Source organism: Mauremys mutica, chromosome 19 (assembly GCF_020497125.1).
Source record: "Mauremys mutica isolate MM-2020 ecotype Southern chromosome 19, ASM2049712v1, whole genome shotgun sequence".
NCBI lineage: Eukaryota > Metazoa > Chordata > Testudines > Geoemydidae > Mauremys > Mauremys mutica.
Genome location: NC_059090.1, coordinates 7,985,724 through 8,008,481, shown reverse-complemented (window position 1 = coordinate 8,008,481; position 22,758 = coordinate 7,985,724). Strand labels below are relative to the sequence as shown.

At 45.5% G+C, this 22,758-nt stretch overlaps 1 protein-coding gene across 4 annotated transcripts in view; it reads left to right on the top strand.

The window, feature by feature from the left end:
• The first annotated feature begins 8,775 nt into the window (after positions 1 to 8,775).
• YWHAG (tyrosine 3-monooxygenase/tryptophan 5-monooxygenase activation protein gamma) overlaps positions 8,776 to 22,758 on the top strand; it is a 35,567-nt gene continuing 21,584 nt past the window's right edge. Inside the window, exons 1-2 of one of the 4 annotated variants that reach the window (XM_044993974.1) lie at positions 11,362 to 11,436; positions 14,977 to 15,042. In XM_044993974.1, coding sequence (XP_044849909.1) covers positions 11,377 to 11,436; positions 14,977 to 15,042 — 126 coding nt within the window. In that variant the 5' untranslated portion in view covers positions 11,362 to 11,376. Of the gene's footprint in view, positions 8,919 to 11,198; positions 11,258 to 11,321; positions 11,437 to 14,976; positions 15,043 to 22,758 lie in introns of those variants that run through there. The other 3 variants (XM_044993975.1, XM_044993978.1, XM_044993977.1) reach the window with 3 other exon arrangements.

Genomic DNA, 22,758 nt, shown 5'->3' with positions numbered 1-22,758 from the left:
CCAGCCAGTAGCAGTGAGCATAAGAGTTAGCATGAGTGCTGAGGTCAAAGGATTTAGCAATAAATATCGCGTGATGAACAAGTCAACCGCAAAAGAACAAAACCAACGTATTTCTAATGGAGTTTTGGTATCTGTAACCACCAGGTTAACTGCTTTAGCGTGTTGGAAATGCATTGATGCAAATCGCTTGCGTAAGCACACGGAACCCTAATCATGGCCCCTGGAACACCGTACATGGGCAGGGGGTTGAGACCTAATCTACATATGGCCACCGGACACGTGTGGGTGTATAGGAAAGAGGTATAAAATAACATGCAAGTCCAACCTCTGGTGGGCACATTGGGGTGACAGAATGGCGGAAGCCTGGCCTGTCACATCCCGCTTAAGATGTTCTCCACTTCCTGTTCTTCTAGCTTATCTTCATTTCTAATGGTCTCCACAAGGTTAGGAGAACGCACAATGCAGGGGATCGTTCTGTTGCATTTATCTTATTCACTTACACTTGTTTGTATTAAACAAAGTCTCCGTGTCTCGCTGGGTGTCTCACCAGTCTCAATTCGTATTATACTTCTTATGGAGCTGCCTGAGTAAAGAATCTGTTATTAGTAACTTGTGCATTTTGCAACCTACATTAATCAAAGGGCTACGGGGGTGCAAGGGGCCTCCTTCCCAGGAGTGAATTTTACTCTCTGCGTGTGTCTGACCCTATGACGTTGTGTGGATCCTCTCTGATTCTGCCACTGACTTTGTATTACAGGGTGGTGCTCCCGTCGCAGCTGTTCCTGGTCATTACCGTGTAAACCATGGGATTCTTTGCCCATCCATGGGGCTGCCCATCTGAGATTAGACTCATCTTGCCATTTTCCACTCACCTTCCCCCAACTCACATCGCACGGTGCTGCAGTGTCGCTGGCTTTACCGTCTTCAGCAAGTGGGCAATTGGGGGCCAGCAAGGGGGAAGTTATAGCCAGCTCTCCCTCAACACCCAGCCTGAAGATCCGGGGATGGCACAGTCCCGTCTAATTCCTGGGGGAATTGGGCACGCAGAGGCCAGATGTGCTAACCCACCTTCAGAGAGGAGTAGCGTGCACATGGAACAGCTCATCAGCGGGCACAGGTTTTCCTAAAGGAGCTGCTTTAGGAATTTTTGGGGCAGTTCTCTGGGCTGTGTTATCAGGAGGCCAGACTAGATGGTCTCAGTGGTCCCTTCTGGCTTTGGAACCTACAGCTAGGGAGAAGTTACTGCCGGGGTCTCCAGAATCCATCCCGGATACTCAGCCCCTTAGTAAAAGGGAGAGCGACACCGCCTCAAACCAGCTCGGTCTCTGGAGTCCTTCCCTCGCACCCCGTCTTTTCTGTTAATGGACCATTTCTCAGGCGTCCAACTTTCCTCCTGTTGGGATGCAGAATGCAGAATCCACCGTTGAACTCTAGCTGCAAAAGTCTGGGTAAACGGCCAGTAAACAGTGATCCCCTTATGTTCCTGTGTTCCTGAATGTCCCTCTTTCTCAGGCCCGAGAACTGTCACCGAGATGCTTAAATGAGAGGCTATGTTGCAGCAGTGGGCAAAACACAATGCATTGGCTCTGCTCAAGGCATTAGACTGTAAACTGTTTAGGGCAGAATGCTTCTGTTTGTTCAGTGTTTTTACCACACTCTAGCAGTGTGGTGTCCTGGTCCATGAATGGGGCGACCAGGCATTGTCGCAACAGAAATAACATTGAGGTATCAGCAAATTTAGAGGTAGAGGCACATATGCACCTCTTGCAGGGCTTCCTACGAGGCTGTCGCCACAGAAGATCTGAAGATCCTCTACTGGTTGTGCAGGAGATAATCAAAGCATCAGCATGAATCTCTCATCGCTGCTGAAGTTAAGGGGTGATTATCTCCGGATAACCTATCAGAATATTAAGCAGCCAATCAAAACAAGCCTCCAAGTCAAAGCAGATTTAGAATATTCCCTTAATGTGTCACAAGCCATTTACCACAAGCAACATGAGAGGGGAGAAAATGTGAAGAGACGACCTCGTCTCCCAGGCCGCAGGACTTAATGAAGCGGTGCATTTGAATGCTTTTGAGTTATTTTAATAGTGTAGGCAGAATCAGGGTTATTAGGCCCTTCTGGGGGATTTACTGAATATACATTGGAATCTTGCAAGTCTTCTGGTTATTTGTAACTTTTCTGTACCCAGGCATTCATTCAGAACAACCAGCAGCCTCGACTTCACAGGATATTCTCTGTTCTCAACTATTCCTCATATAGCCTTAAGTCACTGGGGTTACATCTGTGTCACGGGATGGACTCTGGAGATGAATGTTCATTGACCAGCCTCCAGAGCTTCCTCCAGGTTAAAACCTTTATGAACAAATTGCTCTGGGAGGTTGTCTGGTCTTGTGAACTGGTCACCAGGCAGTCCTGAGTTCTAATCCCACCTCTGGCCATTTTCGATGTAGCCTTCACAGAACCACTTAACTTCCCTGCCTCAATTTCCCTATCTGTAAAATAAGACGAAGGCTATTTCTGTGTCCACCTACCAATGGTGTTATCAGGAGTGATTTGTTGAGGATTAATTATAGATCAATAAAAGTGTGCTAGATGCATTACAGAGAAATATTCAAACAGGTTCCCTGCCCTGAAGAGTTTACAATATATAGGACAATCTGAGCTGAAATATTTTCTATGAGGAATTAATTTCTCTGCAACGTGAGGTTTGTTTATCACTTTCATGCCATGACCTGAATAAGTCAATGTTTGTACAGGATGGGACAGATCCACAGGTAGCGTAAATTGGTGGACCTAGAGCAGTTTACACCATCTGAGAATTTGTCCCATGTATGTAAATGACTATGTAAGTGTTAAATTATATGTATCTATTTATCGATGCCAATTCCAGTAGTGTCTAGAAGCTAGTAGTATTTTTGCAAATTAAAACAGCAATTCACTCAGCCCAAATCTAGCAGCATCATTTAGAGCAGCCTTCAAGCCCAGGCATTCAGAAACAGGCTGCAGCCCTGCCTCAGGGAGGGGGAGGATAGAGTTTGACAGTATGAAAGAGTAAATCCATATCCCTTAAAGACAAATCAGTCCACAATGCCGCCATCATCTGTTCATTTCTCCCATCAGCACCTTTGTGATTTCTTCCATCCTGTCCCTTGGATACAGAACTGCCTGCATGTACCAGTTCATGAAGCCGCTGTCCTGTCCTCTTTCAAATTCCTCCTCCAGCCCCATTTCTACCACAGTGTTGCTGGGAAACTGACTGCTGAGGTAGGTGGCTGGGATTTATCTTTGTTAATATATGTAGACATCTTTGCTTAATAACAAAGAATAAAACTCAACTCTACCTATGGCCTCAATCCTCCAACACTCACGCATGACTTTACTGCTGCATGTACTACTATCCACTTGGGTAGTAAAGTTAAGCACGCATTTGCAGGTCTCAGGCCTTGTCTTCACTACAGGGGGAGATTGATCTAAGTAACACAACTTCAGCTATGTGAATAATGTAGCTGAAGTTGACGTACTAAGATCTACTTACTGTGGGGTCCACACTACACTCTGTCGATGGGAGACGCTCTCCCATTGACTCCCCTTGTGCTTCTCAGTCAGGTGGAGTACAGGAGTCGACGGAAGAGCGATCATCACTAGACCCGCTACATTGACCGCCGATGCATCGATTGCCACACGTCGAGCCCCTGGTAAATGTAAACAAGCCCTTAGCCTTCTCTTCTCTTCCCTGTATCTTCAGTTTGCTTATCACACCCAGTGTTGTATCGCGTCTTAAATTAGACTGTAAGCCCTATGGGTACGGCCCTCTCAAATTCACAGCCATGAAAAATGCGTCACGGACCATGTAATCTGGTCTTTTGTGGGCTTTTACCCTGTACTATGCCAATTTCATAGGGGAGACCAGAGTTTCTCAAATTGGGGGTCCTGACCCAAAAGGGAGTTGCAGGGGGTCACAAGGTTATTTTAGGCGGGGATCGTGGCATTGCCACCCTTACTTCTGCGCTGCCTTCAGAGCTGGGCAGCTGGAGAGCGGTGGCTGTTAGCTAGGCGCCCCGCTCTGAAGGCAGTGCCCCACCAGCTGCAGCACAGACATAAGGGTGGCAATACCATACCATGCCATCCTTACTTCTGCGCTGCTGCCTGCAGAGCTGGGTGGCTAGAGAGAGGCGGCTGCTGACTGAGGGCCCAGCTCTGCAGGCAGCAGTGCAGAAGTAAGGGTGGAATACCGTACCATGCCATCCTTACTGCTGTGCTGCTGCTGGCGGCAGCTCTGTCTTTAGAGCTGGGCTCCCATCCAGCAGCTGCCAATCTCTGGTCACCCAGCTCTGAAGGCAGCACTGCTGCCTGCAGCTGGGCAGAAGTAAGGGTAGCAGTACTGCAAACGCCCCCCCCCATAACCTTGAGACCCCCCCCACACACAACTCCTTTTTGTGTCAGGACCCCTAAAATTACAACACTCTGAAATTTCAGATTTAAATAACTGAAATCATGAAATGTACACGTTTTAAAATCCTATGACCGTGAAATTGACAGAAATGGACCATGAATTTGGTAGGGCCCTACCTCTGGGGCAGGGAGTGTCTCGTATTCTGGTTTTCCAGACCCTAGCACAAGGGGGCCCTGATGTGATTGGACCCTTTAGGCACTGGCATCATATAAATAAAAATGACAACAGCAGGTCCTTATCTGAAACGCTACTGCTAATATGGAACCCACATAATATCTTTAATGTTCTCTTTAGTCCTGTATCATTGTTTGTTTGCGCAATATACATAAAACCAGACACAGCGCCAGGGCCGGCTCCAGACCCCAGCGCGCCAAGCGCGCGCTTGGGGCGGCATTTTGCCGGCAGGGCGGCAGGCGGCTCCGGCGGACCTTCCGCAGTCATGCCTGCGGGAGGTCCACCGGAGCCACGGGACCAGCGAACCTCCCACAGGCATGACTGCGGAGGGTGCGCTGGTCCTGCGGCTCGGGTGGACCTCCCGCAGGCGTGCCTGCGGATGCTCCACTGGAGCCGCGGGACCAGCGCACCCTCCACAGGCACGTCTGCAAGAGGTCCCCCAGAGCCACGGGACCGGCAACAGGCAGCGCCAAATTCCTAGAGCCGCCCCTGCACAGCGCATGGCTTACCACCAAACACGCTGTTGGCCTCTCTGGAGCAGCGGTTTTCAACCTGAGGGTCTGCAGACTATGTGTAAGATTTCCAAAGGGATCCGTCCTGCTAATTGAAAAAAAAGGTTAGGGGGTCCTCAAATGTACAAGGTTGAAGACCACTGCTCTAGAAACTGCAAAACCTTATTAGAGGAATGAATATCCCAGGTTTTGTGAAAGACTAAGCAATTGCTGTTCTGTAGCTAAAGGATATTGTAAATGTAAACAATAGCACAGGACTGTGGCTATCAGCAGCCTACAGGTCAGGGTGGGCTTGGTTACACCCCCGAGCCTCCTGACTCTGCCCCCCTTGGGGGAGGGGGGCTGCAGTGTCAGTAGGTACATTAGCTAGACTGGCCTCTTCTAGGGCCTAATTCAAAGCCCACTGAAGCTTATGGGAGTCTCCCCATGGACTTCAGTGGGCTTTGAATGCATCCCTCAGTGCTTAAGGCCGCCATTTCCATTGACACTCAAACTCAGTAGCCATTTGTGAACATGCTGGTGTAAGTGCTCAAGAGATCAGTAAGAAAATACCCGGCCCAGGTGTGTAGCAATGGAAGAGGAGCCCTGCCCCATCTTCCTTCACATCTAGGGCCCTTGGTTTTTGGTTTCCCTGAGTATGTGTCTGTGTTTATTACCACAACAACAAAAACAGGTGAAAATCAGGGCAAAAAACTCGTAATAATTTGTCTAGGTAAATGTTGAGGTTTATTTTGGTGGACGGAAGGACCAAGGAAAATGTATTCAGTAGATTAATGCTTTGATGAACAGAATTCAGTGTGGTTTGCTGCAGAATTAACACACAACTCAAAACACAATGCTACCTCGGAAGTTAAGAAAACAATATATCGCTAATCCCCAAATAAAACTTTTCATTTGAATAAACAGTTTACTGTTGTAGACTTAGAACTATAATCCTATAAAAACATTTAAGAATCGGGCCACACCATTTGCAGCGCATACACTCAGCTTCATCCTTTTCTCCTGTTTTTGTTTTTTCAAAACTTTCCAATACTTCCTTGGGTCCTGCAATGTATTCTGATACAGATTTTCGTTTTCTTACCATTTTAGTGTGTCAGATCATTAAACCGTTATCTGCTAATAGCTTGAAATGTGTACGTGGTAGGCATGAGAGTCATCGGTATGTTCAGATGCGCACACACTTCAGAGCTTTGGTGCGCGCCTGTTTGTTTATTGTGTGTATCTTTTAGACTAATACATAAGCATACACACACTGGCTAATGTATTATCGTACTACATATAACTCATGCAATGTATTGTATTTTCTGAATAAAACAAATTATTTTTTAGATATTTGAATGATACAAAAGTAGGGTGATAATTGGAAAAAAGCAAATAATAATTTTTGGAAAACCCAGGATATTTTTGGTAAAAATGGGTTTAAACTGAAAATGAAGGGGCTTAATTATAGTGCATCTCTGTTTTAACAGCATCTAGGGGTTATGTCTACGACTAGCGCTCCTAAGTCTTATGGTAACACAAATAAATACTACAACTAATAATTATCATTAATATGCAACCCAAGGCAGGAATTTCCTGCCTTGTCCATTTATGAATATCTAGCAGTATATGTTTATATAGAGCTATAAATGTGTTCAGTGCTTTTCAGGGATTAAGAAAAAAGACATGGGGTGAAATCCTGGCTCTGGTTTAGGGCCTACGAGCAGACCTGGCCAACTGACCAGCTCTTCCTGGCAGGGATATAGAGTAAGACATGATCACTCAAATACTGAGAGGGCCTAGTTTATGAAGGGCTTTATATGCAAGTATGAAGACTTTGACTCGTGGCTTTTGGAATAACAGTAACCATGTAGTTCATGGGAGGCAGGTGCAAATGACTCCCTCAGTCCCTGAGGAGCAAACAAGGTGCTCATATTCTGCAGCCGTTGTAGCTTGCGGATCAGTCTGAGGGAAGCCCAGTTAGGATTGCCAGCAACAAGATGACTCAGCAACATCATGTCAGAAATGTCATCGTACGGTAATACAAACATCATGATGTATCTTTTTTGCACTATGGGACAAATTGCCAAATTACAACGATACTTTGCATGTCTGTAACAGTGTACTTTTCATCCAAGGATCTCATTTCAAGATGGGCACCCAAAAACTACAGCGCACTCAGCTCGTTGCACCTCATCTTCCCTTGCTCAATGGTGCTTTGTGAGACCTACAGACAACTGGGGATTTTCAAAGGTGCTGAAAGGACTTAGGTGCTTAACAACCATTGATTTTCAGTGGGGTTTAGCCGCTGGCTCCCATAGGCTTCTGTGACAATCCCGCAATGTCAGATGTAAGCGTGATTACAGGATATTCTCCCACTGTGATGCCGCATCACTGCAGCAGGAATAACCCATATGTTAGGACAGGGAGAGGTCCCAGACCAGCCAAGCTATTCAGGCGCCCAACTCCCATTGCCTGAGAGTGAGTGACTGTGGGGGTGAGCAAGCGATGGAAGGAGCGGGGATGGAGTGAGTGGGGCGGGGCCTCAGAGAAGGGGCGGGGCAAGGGTGTTCGGTTTTGGTTGGTTGGAAAGTTGGCAACCCTAAGCTAGGCCTATGTCCATGGAGGTGGTGGCTGGCCCCAGGTTACAGTGCATGGCAGGGCCGCCCAGAGGATTCAGGGGGTCTGGGGTCTTCTTGCTGCCAAAGACTTGGCACTTCGGTGGCAGGTCCCGGGGCTGAAGGACCCCCCGCCGTGGGTCTTTGGGGCACTTCGGCGGCGGGTCCCCAAACGGAAGGACCCCCCGCCTAGGGTGACCAGATGTCCCGATTTTATAGGGACAGTCCCGATTTTTGGGTCTTTTTCTTATATAGGCTCCTATTACCCCTCACCCACTGTCCCGATTTTTCACATTTGCTGTCTGGTCACCCTACCCCCGCCGCCAAATTGCCGCCAAAGACCCGGAGCGGAAGAAGCTCTGGGGGCCCAGGCCCCACGAGAGTTTTCTGGGGCCCCAGAGCGAGTGAAGGACCCTGCGCCAGGGCCCCCGAAAAACTCTCGTGGGGGCCTCTGCTGGGTTCAGGGCCTGGGGCAAATTGCCCCACTTGCCCCCCCGGCAGCCCTGCTGCATGGGGGGTTTGTGGGGGTGCTGGGGCGGGGGTCCCTGGGCTGTGGGGGGAGCCGCTGCAGCTCTGCCAGGAGGCCGTGCTGGAGAGTCAGCACTCGGGCCCAGCTGCTGGGCCCAGAGGCCTGCTGGGGAGAGCGGGTAAACCAGCCTCTCTGGGCCCCACAGCTCGGGGGTGGCACTGAGAGGAGAGAGGCTGTGAGTATTTAAGGGCCCCCCCCACTCCTCCACGGAGCCCCCGGGCGGGGTGCGCTGGGAAATGGAGTCTTCCTCTGCAGGCTCAGGCTGAGGCCCGCTAGGGTGGAGAACTACCACTCCCACAGTGCCCCGCGCGGGGGGCGGGGCCGGGCCGGAGTGAGGCGCGCGGGCAGGGGGCGTGGCCGCAGGGGGGTTGTCCTCGTCGCGGGCGGCGCGCGCACAGCAGCCGGGTGTGCAGCAGCCGCCGCCGCCGGAGCCGCAGGAACCGCCTCAGCCGGAGCTGCCCCGCTGCCGCCGCGCGCTCAGGGAGCCGCCCGCTCGCCCGCCGCCTCCGCTCCCGCTCCGCTTCGCCCGCGAGCCCAGCCCCGCTCCGCCCCGGCCGGGAAGATGGTGGACCGCGAGCAGCTGGTGCAGAAAGCCCGGCTGGCCGAGCAAGCCGAGCGCTACGATGACATGGCGGCCGCCATGAAGAACGTGAGTCCGGCCTCCCCCCCCCCCCCCCCCGGGGCGCTCACCCCAGGGCGCGGGGGCCCCGCCTTTCCCGGGAGCGGGGGGGGCTGCGCCCACCTGGCGGGCACCGTTGCGGGGGGGCTGCTGCCGCCGCCGGGCTCCCCCGGACAACGGTCCCCCGCGCTGGCGCTGAGCGAGCCTCAGGCTCCCCCTCGAGCTGAGCGTGGGCCGTGGTCTGGGGGGTCCCCCCTCAGCTAACGGGGTTACCCCCCGCAAGTGGCCTGTCAGGCTTGTGCCCCCCCTTTGCTCTGCCCTTGGATCACCCCACCCCTCGGGCGGGGCGGGGCTGGCCCCGGCTATTGTCCGTCTGCCCCTTCCCCCGGTGTGGCGGGGGGGGCTCTAGGGTCGCTTTCCCGCCCTGCCTGTTTCCAACCTTCTGATTCATTGGGCCCTGGGGGGGCATGGTCCCCCTCGGGGTGGGGGTGTCATGGGGAAGCGGTGGAGGGGACACGCGTAGGAGGGGGCTTCTCTGTGGGGGACTTATGGCTAAGCTCTTCCCTCCCATGTGTTTGGAGGGGGCGATGGGGGGGGGGAGTTAGTACTGGCTTCCCCAAAGGGGTCTAAAGAGCACTGGGGCTGTAGGGATGCAGTTGCTTTTTCCCTTCCTCGCCCTCCCTTTTATCTGGGCGGTGCCGCTCCCTGCCAGCTTTTCCCATTAACTCAGCTAGTCTGCGGCCCCCCCTCCCCCCTACACACACCCTCCATCATCCTCTGCCACCTCCCTTAAACTGCTTCTCCTGACAGGTCTCAGTGAGCCTTCTTCTGGAACCTGAGATCTTTGGATTGTACCTATAAAACCTCATCTTAGAGATTTACATGTATGTTGTCTCTAGCTGTATCATTTAAATTGCTTTCTTAGAGGTCACAGTGCTGCTCAGGGGAATTCATAATCGTGTGTGTAATTTATATAAAATCACACTGAGGGATTTTTATGCACGTCTTCCACTATATCTATTAAACATCTCCCAGTTTCTCTAATGCATCCCTTTTTCATATCTTCTGTCCTGTATTGGCCTGTATTTGGGAAGAGCATATACATGTCTTTTCAATTATCTAAGTTTGTTAATTTTTTTTATTATTTGTTTCAAGATTTATGGATTTAGCCTTATTTTCATTTTACACTCTTAAAATAAAGACTCTGCATTTATCAGACTGATCTGATTTGTGATACTTAATGTTCCTTATTAATAAATGCAGACATCATTTGGAAATCAATAAGTAAGAAATCACTCTGTTCTGATCTTGCAAACAAAGCAATCGTGGGAGGCAGTATCAAGTCATTCCAGAAGATTCTGCATTTGTCATATTGCAGAGAGGCTAGACTGGGTGGAGGGAGGGAGGGGTTGCTTTAAAGGGGAAAACTGTTCTTTATATTTGCCTTGTTAGTCAGGTCTGAGCCTTTAAGAGAAGCTGGGGTGTCCTCCCTTGCTGAAGAAAAGTGAATGCTGATCTTGGAATGTCGCAGTCTGTCTAGGATGCAGCTCTCAGTACCTATATTGCACCATTTTGTCAATAATCTTGCATTTTTCGAACAAACAGAACTGTCAAAACCTGACTGAGAATGGGGAAGGAGGAGGTATATCAAATGAAATAAGGAAAAATCAGAATAAGATATTAGCTTGACAGTACTCAGTGATTCTAGTATCTGATCTTCTCTACTGCAATATGAATTTTATACAGGTCTGTCTCTATACTGATCGCTTCAGTTATCAGTTTAAGGCAGCGGCTTGCTAAGAGTGCAAATATTAAACCTTATTTTATATGGGTAATGTATCTATTACTATGGCAAGGCAGAATGTAGTGTGGCTGAGACCATTACAAGCAGTAGCCTTATTGCAGTATTTCCATTCCTGCAAAAACTTGACTAGCACTCTTACACCAGTTTTAGATTTAAAAGAAAATTACTCATGTAATCAAGGAGAGGGTTAATCTTTTATTGGCCATCACTGAAACAGCAGCAATCTGGGATAATGCTGCATCTTCAGTTGATGCAGTTCAGCCATTAGAAACTGATTCACACTGGGACTGTTTGTGCTAAAGCCTCTTACTTCAGCAAACAAAAAAGAGCTTTGTTCTTACAATACTTGTAAAATACTGCTTAAATTTGAGCTCATTTCCATCAGTGGACTTGTCACATTTAGTTATGCCTGATATTTGTCCCATCCCATCCCCCAACTCCAGTTGTGCAGGAGGCTTGTGACCTCACACTCATTTCCGTAGCAACACATATGATGTGTCTCTCAGTGAAAGAAGCTGCAATGCACCCAGGTGGTAGCAGAGGATGCAAATTGCATATATTCAAGGTAATGCTGAAATGTAATAGTACAGTGATCCAACTGGATTGATATCCCTTGCAGAAAACTTAGGTCTTTTTCAGTTGTCCTTTCACAATTGGTGCCTACCACTTCCTTACAGGCAAATAATGAGCTTTATTACATCAAAATTTCACATTTGCTTCCTGTTGTACAAAGCAGTTTTTATGGTAAGACATTAAATATTTGTGATGGCTGTTCTGTTAATAGAAACTCTTAAGTAGAGAGCAATAGCTAATAGTGAACAATAGATACTTGAAGTATAATTGCCTTTTAAATGACAGTTCAAAAATTGAGTTGTATCAGTAACTTAATGACTGATTGTATGTGATGCAGCTTCACGTTGCCTAATTAAGTGAGCCCAACACATCCTTTTGGGAGCTCTTAAATGCAGCCTTTCTATTAAGGAGTTCAGAATCAGTTTGGTACAGTAAACTCCTTCTGATTAAATCACTCACTGGGTAACCCATCATTGCAAGGAGAATGTACTCTTGAAGCCTTCTGAAAAAGCTTTTAAAAAAAATGTACTGAATGAAAATGCAGTCACCTTATTATTCAGTGTTTTAACACTTGACTTTCTAGTGTTTATTAAAAGCAGGATTTTTAACTTGCTAGAACCACTTAACCCATTGATGCACTTAGACAGGGCATATGCAAACAGAACTTGTTAGTGATTCTGTAAGCAGGTTAGTATTACTGTTTAGTCTTTGAGCTCATTAGGCTTATTGAGATGTCCCAGTAAAGTGGAGTATACTGTGTTGCATTTGCCATGGAAGATCAGGATAAAATTATATTCTTATAAGGCTCTTGATTGGTCTCTCTCTGGATAGTCTCTGTATTCTTCTAACTATTCAGTCAGTCATAATGTCAACTCGTAGCTTGACTTCTAAAAAGCCAGCAGGAGAAGGTTGGAGGTTCTCCCTGAGTAGGCTACTAAGACTCTGAACAGAACATCAGCATGGGCACTCAAGAACCCTGTCCGTGCCTTAAGTGGAAGTGAGCCTTTTTTTTCCTCTGAATTGGGTCTCTAGGAGGCTAGCCTAACTTAGCTTAAAGCTTGCTGTTATACAGCTGCTTATGCCACGATGGATAAATCAATATCCGTTAGCTGTAATGGAATGGTGATGCCTTTGCAGGCTTTTCAGAGGTGGAGTCCTTCCAACCATCCAAGTCATGTGATGCTTGGGGAATTGTTTCTGCCTTTGGGTGGGCACTTCTATACTACAGTTTTCAGCCTTATCGTTCCACCTATCCTCCCAGACGGGAGTGACTTTCAGTGAACACCGACTATCTGTAAGAAACTCACTTCTGAAGGGCAGCTTTTGGAAGCATTTTAAGGCTTCAGGACTGTGGTCTTTGCATTCTTCAGTGTTCTGTGAGCAATATTTTTATAGGGACTGCATTTATGCAGCATGTAACAAGAGCAGTCCAAACTATCTCCCTGATTCTGTCTGTCTTCAGTTACATCTTGTCTCCTATAAGAATTTGTAATCTCCAAGGAAATTCAATTATGCCATTTTAATACTGAATCACCTTCATATTTGCTACATTAAGAGAAATTTACCAGTCTTCACTTAACTAAATTAACAAATCCAGCAATAGACTTTTTGGGGATGGAAACTAATAAATCCTATCTGATTGTTTCTCTCTTAGCGGGTGTCCAAAATATTATTGTTACAGAAAATCATTAAGCTGTGTCTAAAACCACACACACAAGTTGATAGAATGGATTTAGGTGTGGCTTTAAGTTTTCAACAAATGTCTCTTGTTGGCTGACTCCCTGGTTACTTGATTCCAGGCATCTAAATGTCTGCATTACATAATGGTATTAGGCTATAGTGTGATAACTGTACATAGTGTTATACAAATAGATAAATACCAGAGATTACTGCTGCTTGGAGTTTACAATCTCTTCTGGATCAGGAACATAATACTAGTAGGCCACAGTGAGTGGGGAAGAAATCAGTAAACCCAAAGTACAAATTGTTCTTGGGGGAGGGGTTTGTACCTATTTCGGTTGTACTCAGTTTGAGTGAATAATTTGCAAGTTTCTCATTGGTCTTGAAAAGCTCAAATTTTAATTATGTAACAAATGTTTGGCTTATTGGAAGGCCTCAGGGGAGAGCAAAAATACTAGAAAGGGATATGGAAGAGTGGTTGGCTAATATCATAGAGGCTGTTTCCGTCTTAGTATGTTTTTTTCCATGTTGACAGTTAAGTGTGGAATGACTAGGCAGGAATGAATTGGTAGGCATGGGGAAGGAGAAAACTAGAGCAAATATGTGATCTGGATTGGAGCTGTGCAGAACCTGGACTGTGAAGATGACTAACTTTTAAATCTCTTTGGCTTCCCCAAACTTAGGGGAAGTGAGAGAGTGCGGGAGATGATTTTAACCACATCTTGGAGGGGCACACAATGAGAAGTAGGGAATTCACAGGAGAAGTGGCTGCAGAGGATAAAACAGGAGGTGAAATTGGAAATCTTCTTGGTATCAGGACAGAGTAGCATCTACTGATGTATATTGAAGTAGTAAGATTATAATGCCTAGGCACTAGGGGAAGAATCAAAGTTAGCATATAGCAGACAGCAAGTTGTCTTAATATTTCTTCTAGAGAAATCTAGACCGTTATGGTTGTGTAGCTAAAGTCTTAAATGTGAAAGAGCCAAAGCTATTTGCATAGGCACAAGGGGCATAGCTAAAGTTCTATGTATTACAACTCTTCCCTGTAACCTTAGCACCTGTTAACATGTGCTAGTCTGTTACGATTTCGTGAATACCATTGATCTTTTTTATACACATGGTATCCACAGCATTCATTGTGACTAGCTCACCAGTGAGTGAACTAATGTTACTAAGGACCCTCATTGAAGTTCTCTGAATTCTGCAGTTGCAAAAATCCTCTTGTGGCTTTTTCTGAGGTGATACAGGTGTTGGCCATCTTGGTTCCTGTCTGCCACAAGAAGGGGTCTTTCAGTGGGCATGCATCATAACTAAGCGAGGTTGCTATGAGCCCTAAGAAGGGGCTTCCAAATAGCTAGGCTTCTGATAAGATACTGAGCTTCTGAGCCTGATATGCTAGAGCTCCGCTCCCTGCAAATTGTAAGCGTCTCTTAAGATTTAACTTTTATGCAGCTGTCTTTTTTTTTCCCTCTGAACTCCTTTGAATTTCTGGTCTCATCTTTTCCTCCTGTTGCCTTGTGTGATTTCAGTGCAGCCACAAAAGGGGTCATGGTACATTGACCCTAAATGCTATGGCAAAGCTACCAAATTCTTTATGGAACACCAGTATTGGATGCTGTGGCAAATTAGGCAGCAGCCTGAACTGTGTGGGGCATAATTTTACTGGCTGAACTAGCTAAAATGAAGAAAAATCAGTTTCTGAATGTTTGGCTACCTATTTTATGCAGTGTCAGGAATTGAGAGAGACAGCGGTGGAATCTGCCTGTGGAAAGCTATGCCGTAATTGTAGCCTCTTTCACTTCCTGATTTTTGTGCACTTACAATGGTAGACTGACAAAAAAAAATAATCTGTATCTAGAAGGGATCTGCTAATTTGTTGTCATGTAATTCCCTCAAGCTGTAGGCAATAACGCTTGTGTAGGTACTTGTTGCTCAGACAGTTGGAATAAGCTGTAATATGGAAAAAACAGGTGGTGCAATACTCAAACTCTAACTCAACTAATGAAGTGTTTGTTTGCTTTAATGTAGACTAAGACCTACAGAAAGAAACAAGGTAGCCCAATAGAGCCACAGACCATCCTACTGTCACTGAGGGTTAGTCTATATTTTTGAACATTAAAATAGGTAAATAGAACCCCCGGGTTAGTGATGTTCTTCTCTGTGCCCAATTCACAGATGATGTGGTTGTGTTACAACTCTCTGCTTGAAAGCCTGGCTCATAGCTCAGGTAGAGACAGACCGTTAGCTTTGGAGTCCTAGGCTCTACCAAGATGTTTGCCTTGGCAAACGTAGCTACTCTACTGCATATCTGCCTTAAGTACTTTGTTCAAAGCTGTGTACTGAGTGACTAGTTGACACTTTGATTTTTCCCATGTTTAAATCCTTTTCCAGGTGTACTAAAGGTTGGTGATGCCACACACACAACTCATTTCACAGAATAGGTAACCACACACCACTGTGTAAATAAAATGGGAGCAGGAAATCTCTCTACATAAAAATAGAAGATCTAAAACTGACCATCTTCAGCAGCCAAAGCCTGGAGTCTTCTCCACTTGCTTCTTCCCAGCAGAACTCCCCTGACTTTAGTTCTTTAACATGTGCATCTTGGGAAAACCTACAGATTTATTTGCAAGACAGAAGAAATGCACTGGATTTGCTTTTGAAGTATATACCTGGCTGCCATACTCAGCAGCACTTCAGTACAAGTAGCTTAGCTAACAGTAATATAAAACAATGAGTGGTTATAAGGTGCATAGATTTTTGAATCTGAATAACACTGCAACATAGCAAGGCAGGGCTAGATGTAGAGGAGGCTCTGTCAAGGTGAGTGTAGCATTACTCTTGGGACTTGCTGGAACAAATCACCCTGCCAGTTAAGGATGGCTGGTTTACAAGAGCTGGAGACTCTTGCAGATCACTGCAAAAAGCTTCACTGTGACCTGCATATAAAATCACGACTTGGTGTATGGGCCCTGTAAAGGTGTGGCGGTCACCCCAGTGTGCCCCCTGCAGTCAGGTGCAGGCCGCAGGTGAATCCTGCCTCTGTGTTTTCTTTCACTTGGGTAGAAACCAGTCCAAACAGGCTTTCCAGTATTAAAGCGCCCTCTTTAGAATGACAACACAACAACCAAAAACGTTACTCAGTTACTCCAATGACAACGCACCACCCTTGAGTACTCCTAGGCTGGATTCCCTTCCTGGAGCTTGGGTTTCTGCTAGGCATTCAGCCACATGCCAGTCTTCTTCCCCCCCCCCCTCCAATGTGGTGGTTTTGGGGGGTTTTGTTTGCTTTTTGCTGAGCAACTCCCTAGTAGCTCCTCAGGAGTCCCACACCCACTTCATTCTCCTGGACTTCTTTAGTCCCTTGCCTTGGGAGCACCTTCTCTCTGGACCTGTTGCTCTGTTCTCCAGGGAGACACCATGGGAAGTAGCTTCCTAACCAGCTGCCCTGAGGAAGAACCTTTTTGCTCTGGGGCTAGACTGACTCTGGGTCTAGCCTTCATTAGGTAAGGAGCACCTAGACCTAATAAACTGCTGCCCGACTGGCTAGGCAATTAACTATCCATAGATGGATCTGAGCTGGCTCATTCTCCTTAGAGCCTGTCACAGGTCAGCTGGATGCTGCCCTCCCCTCTACCCATCAGACCCTTTGTCCTTGCTGTAGTCTTGACTGACATGCTGGTGACACATTGGTCATTATTCCAAAACAGCGAAGTTACAGCAGAGGTTGCTAAATGCAATTCAAGGAAAAATGTTCTATCAAACACTCAGTCCTATAAACAGCAATCTAAATTGATAACAATTCCTTATGCAACTGCAACACCCTACTTCCACACAGACCATTAAACAGAAAACTCCCTGCCAATGGACCACTAAAGCACATCCCATTGAATCTTCATGCTATCTTGAAACATGCATTATTTGACACCTTTACTCTTGTTGCTTTGTCCTATCTGGCTTAAACTGAGGACTCCATTTTGCCCCTTGGCTTTTGGCCAAACTGGGTTCACTAGCCACAAAACAGGTACTGTGGATGATGCCTACAAGAGAAGTTATCAAAATTGAAGGGGGGAGGCATTGAGATTAAAGTCCAGTATCCTGCTGATAGACCTAATGTACACCACTCAAAGGGTACGTCTACACTCTTGATTGGCTGGTAGTGATTTTATCACGTGTAGTGTAGACTCGATAAATCGATCCCTGATCGCTCTCCCATCGACTGCTGAACTCCAGCAGTGCGAGAGGCGGAAGCTGCGGCCGTTGATCCAGTGCTGCAAGGACGCGAAGTAATTCTAATTCAATTTAAGATACGTTGACTTCAGCTATGCTAGTCTCGTAGCTGAAGTTGCGTATCTTAAATCGATTTCCCCTCCCCCCCCAGTGTAGACCAGGCCTAAGTGCAGGAAGGTTGCGCTTCATGTTGCTAGCATGTTGTCTGTGGACCTTGCTTGTAGGGCTTAGGTGATGTCAGGCACGATTAGGGAAAGCGTCAAGTTTATCTTGGGCTCAGCTGCTGGGACTAGGAATGTTTCCTCTTAGGTTTCTGGCTCCCCAGTTGTTGCCTCTCTTTGGTGAAGACATATGTCTCTCCTGCTGCTGGCTGAGGGTTTTCCATGCTGCAAAGTTGCCCTCCTGTGCTGTGAGTATCCCAGCAAGTCAGACTGTAAGCAGACCTGCTTTGCCTTCACCTTAGAGGCTGTACACAGCATAATTGCCCATAGCTATAAGGTACCACACAGCTCTTTCTAAGCAAGCATATTTATTCTTCAGGTGAAAGCATTACAGAGAAAACATAGTAAAACAATAAAGAACCTACATGTGTGCTAATAAGCTTGCCCGAGATCATCCCCTAAGCCCCACAAGGGCTCTGGTAGGAGTCAGTCCTTCAACCCCACATAGGGGATTTTCCTCTTGTTACAAGTTCATAACACCTTTCGCCCAGAACAGAAACCCACTGTAAATCAGAGTCCCTCCTTTATACAGTTTGGGCCTTCAATCTTGGGTCCCTGGGAACATGTAATCAGCACACAATGGATTTCTCCTCAAGCGTAGCTTCAAAAGGTTGGCTCTGGAGGTGGGAATTTGCATTCACCTTCTCCAAGTATGTCCTAGGAAACCCACTCAAATGTTCATTCATGTTGGGTCCCAGAATTTAACATTTAATCAAGTCTCCCCCTAGAGATGTTGCATACAATGACAATAATGCATGAACATGTGCGTTTTTCATACTAAGTCACACTAGGGGGAATCTCACAGCTTTCCCTGTCTGCTTTGCTCCTCTTCGGAGTACTCCTTTACCTGGACTTTCATGTCTCTTCCTCACACCCATGCATTTTTTGGAGGTCTTCAGATCCCTACTCTCTCCTGCCACTCAAAGCTTTCCTAAATGCAGAAGAGTGAAAATGGTTCAATTCTGGTCAGCGTCACCACTGCTGTTAATGCAGTCTAACAGCATTTTTTAACAAAAAAAAAAAGCAATATTGCAGGGGTCTTCTGTTTAGTCATTTGTAATTCTCACAATGTATCCCCTCAGCATCTGTAAAAAAAACACAATCTGCTGCTGTTTGGTGCACTGGATAGAGGAGTGGAGAGACTCCTTACTCCGTCACTTCAAGAAAAAAAATCTAGGAGCAGTAGAATGAAATGAATTAGATGGATCAACTTTAGGGCTGTTTTGTTGGGAAACAGTGAAACTGACCAAGGTCATGCTTGTTTCAAGCCGCTGCTGCTGCTCTCTAACTCATGGGCCAGAGGTCTGTTACTTGCTATGGACAAAAGGTTTTCAAGATCTGATATTTTATTGTGCCACTTTATCCAAGGACTTGATGTGCTTCATAAAGCACAAACAGATTTTCTCAAGGCAATAAAACCACTTCAGAGAGTGAACAGGCACAGGAAGGAGTTTGGCGGCAATCAATGTAAACCAGTATCTGAGAAAATGCAGTGCAAAATTTCAAACAAACTAGAACTTTCTCCAGCTTGATCATAAACCCAGTCGGCTATTGGTAGCCAGAAGCTTGCATTCTGATTTTCATTTGTGGTTCTTAAATCAAGGCCTGATATAAATAGTAAGACACCTCATCACTGCCGTCTCCCCTTTTGATAAGTGCTGATGTTGGCTCCAAACAAAGAATATATTTCTGTAAAGATTATGGGGAAATGCCTAAAACTATCAGCTTGGCTTTTAAACTTGGTATCTTAATGATTCTCTGCTTACCTAAATCAGGCAGGATTCCTTGTTGCGTTTACTTGGGGTTTGGCTAGAACAGGTAGTATTCTCAAGTGTAAAGTACTCAGATTTTCACACTGAGGACCTACAAAAGATTAAGAGGAAGTATCTGTTAGCTTCCTGTTTTGGTCATTGCATCATATGGTTATGCTCTTGATTTCTAGTCTTTAGCTTTAATAAGTGTCAGGGATTAACATTTAAAGGCACATGTACAACTGTTGGCCTTCAGCAGGTGGAATGAGGCTCCATGGGCTGTCATTTCATCCCAAGTAAGGCTATTGGTCGTAGTCATGAGTTCAGAACAAAGAAAGCTACCCTCTTCTCTATGCAGATCTCTTCAGAAGGAGGCCAGCTGAGCGAGCCGCTGTGAATATTGACAAATTAGGCTCTCTGTAGCCAGTAGAGTTGTAAGGGTTTTTAATTTATACTACTTTAAGCATGTTTAGTTCCTTTTACAAGCAGCATCGTACTAATTAAAATGTGCCATGATTATTCCTCTGTCACTAAAACTGATCAGTATGGTAATACTAGTCAGACTTTTTCCCATGTGCCATAATAACCAGCCTTAGATATAGTTCACCTTTCAATGGGTCATTGAAGAGCAGCTGACATACTAAATTTCCATGGTTATTCTGTCTCAAACTAACACTATTTTAAAAAAAAAAAAAAGTATTGTGCTGTTAGCATGAGCGTGCTTGAGTTTCTTGGTTTGACATTTTGAGGAGTAGTGTATCCTTGGTGCTTTCAGAAAGTATCAAGGGTTCAGCAATTATACCATACTTTGCTGGCTCACACGAACTTGAGATGGCCTGTTCTTTGGATCTTAATGGGATTCCAAGTATTTCATTCCTGACAATATGAAGTGGTATTTCCTTTCCCACTTAGATTTTCTCCCTGACTCCCCTCTGCCCCCCACCCCCTGAGAAGGTTGTGAAAGCTTTCATATCAGTGTATTGGAAATCTAACATAAAATATTTTGTTTGAGAGATTCCAAACAAAACCCCTTTAAACCCATGTGAGGTTGTTGACTAAGTGTTTAATCTCTTGCTTGATTCTGGTGAGCCAAAGCTGCTTGCGTCTCTTGTGGCAGCCAGGGTCTCTAACTGAGCTACATTGCTTCCAGGTGATGGCCATCTTGCCAAAAAGAGAATGAACCCACTGTAAGACTTTAGAGGGGGCAAACTTGTGTGTAATGCGTAACTTGATGTGATGCTTAAAATTAAGAATGGCATTTCTGCTTTACCTCTGCTTTTGTTATGGTTTCAGGGTGTTTTAAACCTGATTGTCACATCTTTCCAGAGTTAATCTTAACATAGTGATGGGTGTGGACCTTTAGGTAATCTGTTCTGTCGTCACCAGGCTTTGGCCATTCTCCTTTGCTAGAATCTTAGCATTCAGTTTTGTAACTTTTTTTTTTAAATGGACACCCTTCCTCTCTTCTCTTGAAAGAGACAGAAGCTGGTCACCTTTGTCTCCAAGAACTGTCCTCCGTGGCTACTCACATATCCAAAAGGAACACTGTCCATTTACTTTTTTAAAACATTGGCTTGTTTGGATAAGTCAGGGTCCTGAGAGGACTCTTTAATGGGATTTTTATGTTTTGCTTAAATAAAATTTTTGGTCCTTGTTCAAGGGAGAGTTGGGTGGCCTGAAGAACACTACTACAGAATCTCTGGTCCACCTAATCCCCCTTCCTGTCTGCGCACACATGCCTCTGCCACCTTTTCAGCTTCCACTTTGCTGCTGTTAATATTGACTGCTATCTCATAAAACCTGGGGAAGCCTCTCCCTGTCTGAACAGTGAATGAATGCCCAGAGCGCGGGATGGATGAATTTCATAAATCTGCGTTTGTGGGGGCAAACCAGCTCAAAAATGAATATGCAACTAACTGTTTATTCCCCACAACATACTGGCTTATTCTTGCTGAAGAAATTCAGTCTCAACTTCTTTCCAGTCCCAAACTAACTTTATTACCCTAATTAGCATTCACCTCCCTCACTGTTTCTGTATTCCTTTCCTGGATGGTAAGTGCACTCAGTGGTATGCAGAATTGTTAATTGTATCAAATGACTTCTTAAGCAATAACTCAATGTAAATGTGTAGAAGCAACAAGAGTGGTCTTAGCGTGGCAGTCTCAACTGCTGCTTGATGTTAGTAAAAAGTCTTAAAGGTAAAAAGGTTTCTTTTGGGGGAAACTGGAGAACTATCCACAAGTAGGGATTTCACTGAATGTCTCCAGGCTTACTACCCCACAACTGCATACTGAGTCATTGCATGTACTTGTACTGAGCCGATGTCATCACTGAAGTGCTGGAATGGGAAGTGTGTGTTGGGGTGGAGTGGAGACAGAAAGTAAATTGGTTTGTCAATGTTCTGTGGCTCTTTAAGGCTTTAAAAAATGTAGACTGTGCAGTTCTTATGGTGATTCACTTGTCTTTGCAACCTCCCATGACACTTAAGTACCACTGTCTTTTTTTTTTTTTTTTTTTTTTTTTTCTGGATGGTATGGTGGAGTTGCCCCAATGTATGTGGAAGCATTGCCTTTTAGTAGCTGTATTAGGGCCTGTATCCCAATGGGTACAAGTATGGAAGCTTAATGGGGTACCACTTCTAAGATTCCTTGTGCTCTTTGCCTGAGAGGGGATCACTAGATATTTTTGATACAGTTGCCAGTACATACGAGGATGTTTTGTGTGAATAGCAAAGAATCCAATCCTGAGACTAATCTGAAGGATTCAGAAAGTGAAATAAAATGACTGTTATTTTTAAAAAAAATAAAAATCCCTGCCAACTTTCAACTATTCAGCTGTTAATCTTTATGAGGCTTTCAGTTCACTACATATTAAAACTCTCATATGAATTGCAACTCAATGTCTCATTAACCAGAGAACCCAACTTTTCGCTTCTGAACAGTGAGAACATACAGCTTGTATGTTCAATTAGCATATACTGGCTCTCTAAACTCTCTACTAGGTAAGCTACAACCTGCTGTCACAAGTGGTGCAAGACTGCTTCAAGGCTGGAAATATGACTGACCTTATGCAGCTGAAGGCATGGTATTGACAACATGGCTAAAGAAAAACTCCTCTGTTAAACAGCTGACTGCAGAGGCAGCTGCAGTGATACAGAAGAAAATTGCCAGTGTGAGGAGGCAGAAACAGCACAGCAGGGATGTGGTTAAACTTCCAGGTGTTATGTCACACTTGCATATGGATCCATAAATGTCCACAGCTAGTTTGCCAAAAACAAGGTTGTTTTAAATATTATCTCTATGTAGTGAGAGACCCGGGAAAGTATTAAACCAAAGTATTTATGAATAGTGTGGTGGTTGTACAATTTCTCACTGTGGGTCACTTAAGAATGGCAGCTACAATGCCTGGCTATAAGAGCTTTGATGTGACTGCCTCGTGGGTTATGTTTAGGACTTATGATTTTAGTTTTAATCAATAGAACGCCAGTGAATGAAATTGGTATTTATCCAATAAACACCAGTAGTGTTTACTTGTATTTAAGGGGCTTGTCTACATGGAGCAGTAATGTGGACTGGGATGTGATATCTAAAGCACGCTAGCACGTGTAT